The sequence below is a fragment of the Erpetoichthys calabaricus genome, chromosome 8, assembly GCF_900747795.2.
Source record: "Erpetoichthys calabaricus chromosome 8, fErpCal1.3, whole genome shotgun sequence".
Classification (NCBI taxonomy): Eukaryota; Metazoa; Chordata; class Cladistia; order Polypteriformes; family Polypteridae; genus Erpetoichthys; species Erpetoichthys calabaricus.
The window spans coordinates 33,911,386-33,922,299 of NC_041401.2; the positions used below are offsets into that span (position 1 = coordinate 33,911,386).

General features: G+C 33.5%; 1 protein-coding gene across 2 annotated transcripts in view; it reads left to right on the plus strand.

Annotated features, from left to right (window-relative positions):
• Positions 1 to 10,354, plus strand: part of LOC114655448 (activin receptor type-1) — a 121,866-nt gene extending 111,512 nt beyond the window's left edge. For both annotated transcript variants that reach the window (XM_028806443.2, XM_028806445.2), the window contains exons 8-10: positions 2,080 to 2,277; positions 3,455 to 3,585; positions 9,112 to 10,354. In XM_028806443.2, the coding sequence (XP_028662276.1) occupies positions 2,080 to 2,277; positions 3,455 to 3,585; positions 9,112 to 9,246 (464 nt within the window). In that variant the 3' untranslated portion in view covers positions 9,247 to 10,354. The remainder of the gene's footprint in view (positions 1 to 2,079; positions 2,278 to 3,454; positions 3,586 to 9,111) is intronic.
• Positions 10,355 to 10,914: the final 560 nt, after the last annotated feature.

Genomic DNA, 10,914 nt, shown 5'->3' on the forward strand with positions numbered 1-10,914 from the left:
TGCACCTGTCTAATTTTCTGTTAATCCAATAAACTTAATGTCACTGCTGAAATACTACTGTTTCCATAAGGCATGTCGTATATTAAAAGGAAGTCGCTACTTTGAAAGCTCAACCAATGATAAACAAAAATCCAAAGAATTAAGAGGGCTTCCCAAACTTTTTCATGACTGTATTTGTACAAACAAGAAAGAAAAGAAATGCCTCAAGTAGGACTTGTGTTTATTGCATTTGTGTAGAATACGGAGAAGCTGTTTTGGCTCCATGTTTGACTTTATTTGACTGAGTTAGTGTCTGTTTCTGGTGGCCAGTAGGCATCACAGGTAGCATACCCTGGAGAAAAAAATGGATTGTGAGTGACAGACAAAATTTTGCTTCTGATATATTATAAGTATTATTTGTGCCTGCAGTTTAGGAACAGAATGGAATCCATAACAGTTTTGTAGAATGTATCTTACTGTTTGACAGGCTAAGGATGGATTATTCTGCTTTGTATGCTTAATACATCAGCTCTCCATAGTATGTTATAGACTTTCTGCTGACTTTCTCAGAACAGTTAAAGTATTTAGGAGTTACTTCAACATGTTTTTAAACTTGATTTTTGCTGCTTGATGGAAAGCACTAAAGAGATGTCAGTGGATGCTCAGCTCTTCAGCTCTTATTAACAGGCAGATTTAATATTGTTAAAAATTTTATTTATCAAAAACTCATTTCTTTTTCAGAGCTTACAATCAAATTAAGCTTTCTAGAAAAAAAAAGTTAAGAATTAAGCTTGCTTTTATAAAAGGCAAAAAGGTCACATTTGAAAAGTATGATACTGCAAAGATCAAGAGCAGAAGTTGGCATGAATTCCTTAACTTCTGACTTTCAGAGATGTGCGTGTTTGTAATTTGTAATAACAGAAAGAAGTAAAATGTACTGAAAATGCACAGTCCATTTGCAGTAGTAATAATCAGATTCTGCTTCACTCACTCAGATTATGGGACCAATGTAGGAAATAATTTAAGGCAGAGATTCTGTTATCTGCTGCTCAATTACCGGATAAATGTGTACTCCTGTCCTTCCTTAATTATTCAATGTTTACTTTATGAAAGTCATTAGGTATCTTAAACTTCAAAAATATTTACAATATATTGACTGGGTGCTTGAGACTTTTCATCAGCATCATTCAGATTTTGGAATTCTATCAACACACTAATTTTTATTTACAAGTCAGGAACTTTGTTCAAATGAATCTGCCTAATTTTCTTAATCTTCCATCAATCTCAATATTCCATGCTGTAATTCATTCTGTCCTTTGAGTGTACCTCTCCAGATAACCTTCTTCTGCTTCTTCCGGCTGCTTCCATTAGGGGTCATCTTTTTCCATATCCTCCTGTCCATTGCAACTTGCTCTATTACATCCACCACCTGCATATCTTTCTACTTCCCTATACGCCCTCCACTACATACTTAGCATCCTTTTCCCAATATATCCAGTATCTCTCCTCTGCACGTCCAAACCAACATAATCTCGCCTTTCTGACTTTGTCTCCAAACCATCCAACCTGAGCTGACCCTCTAATGTACTCATTTCTTATCCTGTCTATCCTTGTCACACCCACATGCAAATCTTAACACCTTTAACTCTGCCATCTCCAGCCCTGTCTCCTCTTTTTTGGTCAGTGCCACAGTCTCCAACCAATATAACATAGCTTGTCTCACTGCCATCTTGTAAACCTTCCCTTTCACTCTTGCTGATACCCATCTATCACAAATCACTCCTGACACTTTTCCACCCTGCTTGTACTCTCTTCTTCACCTGTTTTCCACAATATTCTGAAATTTCCTTTTTTTCAGGTTTTGCTAACCTAAACTTTTAAGTTTAAACCTCTGGCTGTTTACTCGTTACCTTTTCACCATTTTAGGTCATTACATTACATTTCAACTGATAAAATTTGAAGAAAAACAGAGAAAACTGAGGTGTTCTAAAACTTTTGACTGTGTGAGTGTGTTTGTGTGTGTGTGTGAGAATGCTTAAATTCAACAGGATCATCCTGATGGGCATGCAGTCTTACAGTTTGTTTATTTGTGAATTCTAGGTTTGGCCGTGATGCATTTTCAAGATACCAATCAGCTAGATGTTGGGAACAACCCTAAAGTGGGGACCAAGCGCTACATGGCACCTGAGGTTCTTGATGAAACTATTCAGGTTGACTGCTTTGAGTCTTACAAAAGGGTTGATATCTGGGCTTTTGGGCTTGTCCTGTGGGAAATTGCCAGAAGGACTGTTAGCAATGGTAAGCTCTGTTTTATCCTATTCCTGTATAATTTGTTCAGACTAATAAAAAAAAAATTTTCTAAAGATGTGGTAAAAAAAGAATTAGTTTTACACCACATGCATGTTTGGAAGTGTGAAGATAATCATGACAATATGACACAAACAATGGTTGTATTTCTGTATAATATAAAAATGTCACAGCATGTCTGCATTTGTTGTTGCCAACTTGGACTGAGATCACCAAATACTCAAACATAGAGGAGTATAATAATGCAGATACCTGAACAAGTGCATTTTAAGAGAAAATTAAGGAGAAAATAAATCTTAACAATGTTTTTTAAGGAAAAGTTTCTATATGAAATGAAAAGCATTTTGGATTTCCTGTCTACAAAATGGAGGACGACTTATTGGCTGCATCAAGAGTGCTCAGTTTTAAAATGACTGGCTTCTTATATCTTCTCTCTAGAAATATTGACTCATTTCAGCATAATATTTAATGCATGATACTTTGATCACTAGTTCTAAAACATAATTTTAATTATTTATAGTTAACATTAAACAATACATTTCACTTTTAATACTTGGAAAATATATCACACTGGGTTTGAATCTTTCTCAAATACTAGCATTTGTCTTGTTGTAGTTGTCTAGAAGTTAAAATACTGTATTTTGATAGCAATTTAAATGAAAATTTAAAAAAAAATTGAATTATTAGCTTTGCCACTTATAGTTAAAAAATAGAGGACAACAGTTGATAATTTCACTTTACACTGATCTACACTAATATTTCACTTTATTGTGTTTATAATATATTGTGTATATAATACATACTTGCAAATAATAGTCTGAGATTTTAAAAATACTGAGGTCTTCATTTTTATTATATGCTTTATTCTACTAACCAAAAAAAAAAAAACAGATTATACTTATCTTTTTTTCTCCATGTTTTTTACCAATGGTAAAAAAAAATCCAAATCCAAATTCTGGGTCAAAGGAAAATGTGACATCACTCCTCTCATATCGGGAATCAACCCTGCATATGGTAGCACACACATCTGTAAAATTTATTTTAATTTTTGTTAATGGATACATAAAACACCTTGTTTCATTCTGTCAGTTTTCCATTTGTAATTTTCAAAACTTGTTATTTATGCCCTTGCTTTTTTCTGTACAACATTGTTTTTTTTTCTTCATAGGAATTGTGGAAGACTACAAACCACCATTTCATGATGTAGTTCCTAATGATCCAAGTTTTGAAGACATGAAAAAGGTTGTTTGTATTGACCAACAGAGGCCAAACATTCCTAACAGATGGTTTTCAGATCCCGTGAGTTACCTGTTGGAATTTACTTTAGCTACTTTGGTCAATGTAGTTTCTGAAGAATCACTCAAAATGCATTTAGGGTTGATTTACTAAAAATTAGATTGCAATTTTTAATAAAGGAATAATCCATCTAAAAATTACATTTCTTTTTATTTTACTTACCCCATGCAGTTTGAAGCATTGGTTGAGGAAAACACTTAATCTCATATTTTCCAAGCTACAATTCAGAATGTTGTTTGATTGTGAGCACATCTCATTTTTATTCACGAGATCATTTTCCAGAAGTGGTTTATTTAGTAATATTTTAATAAAAATACATTTTTGGAACATTATGAATGTACAGCTGGATGACTTGATATGTGGATTACACAAGCTAGCTTTTTTTTTTTTCCCCCCCATGGATATTTTGATATTGTTTGCTGTTATCCAACATTGGTCACTATAGACTGTTATTACATTTCACAGTTTGTTATGTCCGCATGAAAATGTAAGATTAAACTTTTTTTTATATTTACTACATATGGAGTAAGTAACATTTTTATGTAGAATGAACAATTTATTACAATTTATTATAAAGAAAGCATTAATGGTATTAAAACATTTTAAAGTGATTGAATTGTGAATAAAAGAACTGTGCATTCTATACGATGATGATGATGATGAATTCAGAAATATTCCTTTTCCTAGTTATCTTCACTGGTTTACATTACTTTTTGATAATCTGTTTAAATGGCTAATTTCCTTTATAAGATGAAAACATTAGAAGCCAGTTTGAATTTAAACTGTTCTGTGATTAGCCAGGAACACTTAACACATATTTGAAAATTATCGTCAAATATAGCTATTTATTGGTTAAAACATATTTTATGATCTTCTATATTGTGTGCACAAAGACTCCTGAATATTTTATAAGTAACATGGAAAAAAGAACAACCATATGCCTTTTTTCCTGCGTTTTACATTTTAAAAATTGATCATAGTATAAATTCAAATTAGTAGCTGGCATCCCTGTAAGGAGATTTCTGGCAGAACATGCTATGGTGCTGATTAGCTGTATTAATTTGTACACTCCAGACTGGCCTTGAGTTAATGGATTGTCTTGCAGTCTTCGTAAAAGTTAACATTTTTTTCTACATCTTTTATTTTTACTTGTTTTAGCAACACACTAATATTAGCACATACTTCAAAATGCTTTCGGAATACATTTATCAATAAAGTAACCTTGAGATGTAATGCAGTGTCCATTAAGCAACTCATTGAGCACAGTTTGTTTGTGGTAGTTTTGCATTGTCAATGTTACTAGGGTTACCTTTATAAACTAATAATAATACAAGATGTTTTCTTTTATCAAGTGGAAAAATATTTTTAAGCAATACATTTATAGACTTAAACTAGGAAAGCCTAATATGCCTTGAGTATGTGTTTTAAGCTTGAGTCACTGAAGAAATGCTGCAGTAATCTCTTTAATATGTTAATAAATGATATATGTAGTCTGTTTAACTAATGCTGCATTCGGACACAATTTAAAAAGCCTTTTTAGTTCTTCAGACTCAGAACTGTGTAATATGTCACTAAAAAAGTGGTTCTCAACTGAGGGGCCACAGTGCACTTGGGAACCACAAGATGACTAAAAATAATTATAAAATATTTTAAAAGAATATTTAAAAGGATACTCCAGCCCAGATTATTTTTTATACGCTACTTTCCTCATGTACTTTGTAGTGGTAGGGAGAAAATTTTTAATATTGTGTTTTCATATAGAATGGAGAGAAGAAAGTTTAAGATTTAATAGAGCCCAAAGGTGACCAATGCTATCGAATGGCCAATGGTGTGAAAACATGGAAAAAAGTAACAGAAAAATCTCATGTCAGTTACCTTGTTGTATTCTCAGCACATGCAAAACACATGCTTTTTTTTTTTTTTCGAAAATATTACTAAGTAATGTCTTCCAGAACACTCTGTGCACATTCTATACATTGACTTAACCTTATGAGAGTCACTTTTTGAATTGAAGACATGACTCTTGACCAACAAATGAAGGGGAGAGGCAGGTCTTTATTTCACAAAGTCAGGATAACTCACATGTAGATTATGCAGCACAAGTAATGTGAATTTATTTTCTTCACATGGATATTTTGCACATTGTTTTTAATTTTAAAGCATTGGTCACTATTGGCTTCTGTTGCATCATACACTTTTGTTTCTCTCCATTCTGCATGAAAGCATGAGATTAACATGTTTTCTCAGCCACTACTACAAAGTATGTGGGGTAAGTAGCACATAAACAAAGCAATTTTTGGGTAGAGTATTTCTTTACTGTAAATTGCTAAAACTCAAGCTTCAGCAGGGGTGTCAAACCTATGGCTAGTGGACTGAATCTGGCCGTTGGATCTTTTTAAAAACTTCATCAGTATTCAAAACATGTTACATATCTTCTGCACTGATTATTCTTTTGTCGAAGAATACCCCCTTAAAGTAAGTTTCATGGGTAGATTGAAGCTGTATATGGTTTATCTGGATTACAGTTACACTTGACTTGAAAATAAGTCTCCAGTGTCTAAATCATGTCTGATAGAAATTGGACTGGTGTCTTACACACACACAGCAATTTGGGTTTTGCTGTTGCTCTCGCTTATCTGCACAGCACACTGCAGCTACTAACCTGTAGTTATTATGGGAACGGGCTGCTCATCATAATCAAACAAGAAAAAGTAAAAAGAAGGGTGACAAGCCACACTGCCGTGAAGAACTTTTCTGTTGTAGCTTGATACCAGAAATGTGATGGAGATGGTAGGTTGACTTCACTCATGCTTCGCTTACCTTTTAATGCTGCACAGTGTCGGGTCTGGCCACCCTTCTGTTGATTACCTGCCTGCTGCCATCACCCTACACCATTCTTTTGTCTTTTCTGCTAACTTGATTGTTGCATGTGGAGACAAAAACTATGGAAACATTCCAGTGAAAAAATGTCTACAGTAGGGATACCATGATAGCAGTATTTTAGTATTTGATACCAATAACAGTGAAATTTTGCAGAACTCGATAACTTTCCATACCATGGCAAAAAGAGAAATTCTATTCAGCCAAGTACAGTACCTCTAAAATGAACAATATTGTGACTTTTTCTGTAATGGAACATAAAATATATGAATAGTAACACATTTATTATTCGTATGATCCTTTTATCCAAGGTGACTTACAACATTTGACATACAACTGGTTCCATTTCTTTTGTTTTTCTAGTTGGAGAATAGACCGGTGAAGTGGCGTGCTTGTGGCCACAGTGTCAGTAGCGGAATTTGAACCCCACATTCTCAGAGTTTACAGTTCGAAGCCTTAACCACAGCGTCACACTGCCTGCCTAAAACTATGCCACACTGCCCCAGTAGTAACATCAGCTTTCAAATGCTGGTATCAAGAACTTACCCAACTATCAATAAAGTAAACTAGTATTGACATTTATAAATTTCAAAATACAATGCAGGGCTTGAATTTTAATGTCAGATGATTCTGGGGTTCCCACCAGTGTAACAATAATTGAGGAAATTTTGTAATCTTGATTGGATTCAGGATAGAGTTTATAAAGGATGATATCACAATTGACTTTCTAATTTATTTTACCATGTACATATTACAAATTTATTTTAACAGATTCTCTCAGTAACTGAAAGTTACTGCTTACATGCAAATTCAGACATTATTATATCTTTACTGATTAATTTGTAAATTCATAATTCAGGATATTTACATTTATTTATTTGGCTGATGCCTTTATACAAAGTGAATTACAACATTTGAGATGCATTTCTTTTTGATTTTCCATTTGGACCACAGGAGAGTGAAGTGACTCGCTCAGGGTCACAGAGTGTCAGTAGTGAGATTTGAAACCACAACCTCAGGGTTTCAAGTTCAAAGCCTTAACCACTGCGCCACACTGCCTTCCTATATTTTAATATAATAAACTCTTTACATGAGTTTTTGTAAGAAAATGCTTTTAAAATCTGGTTTGTCAGAGAATTCCTCTGTTAGATTTGTTTCATTTGCTACTGTAACATTTATATTTCACACAGACTCCTATATGCACAGTACATAGTGTGTGAGACATTTTCCTTGCAACCTCAAACTGTACAAAACCAAATAGAAAATGGATGGATGCTTAAAACTACACTTGAGGATATGTTCCATGTAATCAAAAAATGAATGCAAAATCTCCACTCCTTTCTGAGGGTCTGCGTAAGGCACGGTATTAAAAAGCATTTCACCATGTCTATAGTTGAATGATTATAACTCACATCTGGTCAGTCACATCATTGCGCTCATAAAGCATGCGTGAAGCTACTGTATATATGAACTAACTCATTAAATGGATAAAAGTGGTAATAAAGAAAGCCTGTGATTGTTTTTTTGCTTTTTTAAAATCATAATGAGAACAATTCCCGCTGTCACATAGTGAAATTCTCCTGTCTTGGAGACAAAGTATTTGTAGACATGATTTCTGTTTTTCTTTTCAACACACTGTGGAGATGCACATGAGCCATTTGTATAGTTCTTATTCATGTTTATCTCAAAAATTACTTTGCCTTCTCTAGTAATTAGTTAACTTCAGTCATACATGAGTCCACTACCAACTGTCATTCGATATTAGCAATACTGAAAAAAGCAACTGTTATATCTTTGGAACATTAGTATTGACATGTACCAAAAGCATCAGTTTTTTGACATCCTTAGTTTGCAGTGACTATTTCTATATTTTAAAAATTACTTTTAATTTTTTTATTTTCAGAAATACTTATTCATTTTATGCTTAGTTTAAAAAGTAATACTTAATACTAATGAACAGTGCGCAGCCTTTGTTATTGAGAATAAAATCTGCAGTGAAATATTCTTTATTTTGGTAATTACTGATTATTATTTATCTCTAAAAACTGCTTATTTGCTTTATGTTATGACTAGTCAAAGCATCTGATGTTGCCTGGGTATAAATAAGCAGGGAAGGCCTGTATGTTGGCAATTCAACATAGCTAAACATAATCCATAGTGAGACAAGAAGACATACTCTTAGAGAAAAGCTGCACTTTAGCATGACAATGACATTTTTACCCAAATTAGTTGAGTAGAAAACACTGTACCTGAGGTCTTACATGAGATCTCTCTTTGGCCAGTACAAAACTGTACAGGCTGAAGGTGTACTGCAGCTTCCTAATGGGAATTGTAGCCCCCATTCCTGTGTTGGTTTTCGTGTTGCCCCCTCTTGGCAATATGCCATACAGCCTATATTTTCAGTTGGACCAACGGCATCACACATGTAAAGTTTTTGTAAATTTGTTTGCCCATTTTTGCGTGATTGGGACACAAAGAAACAGAAAAATAGCTTGTGATTTTATTTATTTACATAGATTCAGAAATTCAAGCACTAGTTAAAAAGAATAACTGGCATGACCTATTAATTTCCAAATTAATATTTTATTATGGTGCATTACTTACTGTTCTTAATAATGTTCTCATTTTGTTTTTGTGTATGTTTTTCAGACATTAACATCGATTGCCAAGCTCATGAAAGAATGCTGGTACCAGAATCCTTCTGCAAGGCTAACAGCTTTACGCATCAAAAAGACTTTGACAAAAATTGATAATTCTTTGGCTAAAGTCAAAGCTGAGTGCTGAAACTCTGTAGGTCCAAAAGCAACTGAAAAACTTTTATGGGGGGATAAAAAAGGAACAATAGGACCTTAGAGTTGTTTTCCTTGGAAACAATCAGTGGGATCCGTCCCAACACCTTGCTCTTATAGAGGCATGGATTATTTATTTTATAACCACCTGATGGGCAGAAAAATTATGCATCCAAAGATGGCTTAGTGGATCTCCAAAAGACTGATAAGGCGGTGCGCTCTGCTGTCCATCTGGAAAACCACATAGGATCTTGCCTATTTTCATTCTTCAAAGAAGAAACTGTCATCTGGGCATTAATGATTGCTTTAGAGCAGCAGTTCTTTTTAGACACTGCCTGAATGAAACTGATACAAACTAAGCCCATATTTCAATCAGCAATATTGTCTACGCTTCTGTCTTTTATTGCACTAGCAGCCTTTCGCATTCCTAACTTGCACTGTTACTGACGCATTTTAAACAGAAACCAACTTGCCAAAAATAGATAGGTTTTCTTTGCCACTAACACTGTAACTTAGATTTGTCACACTGAGCAACTGATTTATGTGTGCGTGTATACACACGCACAAACACACACACACTTCATTTTTAGCAGCATCTCTTGCACTGTTGTTTACATTGTCAGAAAATAGGATTTCTTTGTGTTCGTTATGAACTTGTAACTTATTTGTTGCTAATGCACTGAGTAGTTTCTGAATTGTTCAGCCATTTTTTGTGCCTGTCCCCTTGCTTTGTAAACTATAAATGATTTTAGCAGCCTTAATGTTATTCTTTGCAAAAATTTTGTATTCATGTCACAGTTCATATGCATATTGTAATCTAATGTTTTATCTTTTTTTTTTTTTATAAACTATTGGGTTAAATGCTTACAATAAAACACATTTAACTAAAAAAACAAACACTCAAGTTTTTAATTTATACAGGAATCTGCAAAGGGATGTTTCTAACAGATTTCAAGGCTGGAAAACTTACAGAGGTGCATTGTATATTCTAGGAAAAAAATGCATTGTAAACTCAAATTGAAATGGAACTATTTTGTTTTAATCAACATTTTTATATTTAGTAGTGATTTGTAAAAATTAAATAGAATGTTTGCAACCAAGAATATATATTGTGTCTTTGTAGTTTATACCGTGTACATAATAATACATAAATGTGCCTCAAAATAATTTCTGCCTAATGGTTATTTTATTATATGTTTTTAATTATCCATCCAATATCTATAGACAAATTCAGATGGGCTTGGATTTTATTTCTCAGTTAACAGATTTTTCTTAGAAACTCAGTTTCATAGTAATATGAGAGAAGTGCATTATGACATAGTAATTTCAAACATCACTGTCTTGAAATGCTTTGTTTCTGTGCATTTAACTCAGTGTTATCAAGGAATTGTTGGACGGACTTCTGTCCTCAGTTTTTTATTTTATTTCATTTTATTATTTATAATAAACCTAATAGTTAACGACTTTCACAGGCTCACTCAAACTGATCTTAATGGCAATCCTTTGGTGTTTCTTCCTGCCTGCAACTTCTTGGATGTTGGCAGGCTGTTTGGCGTTTTTTTAAAAGGATGTTAAACAGTTGCAGATCACTTCAAGATTTATACATAAAGATTCATCTTTTGGCTGTTTATATTTTAAACTTGTTTTCTTTGTTGTGCAGGGA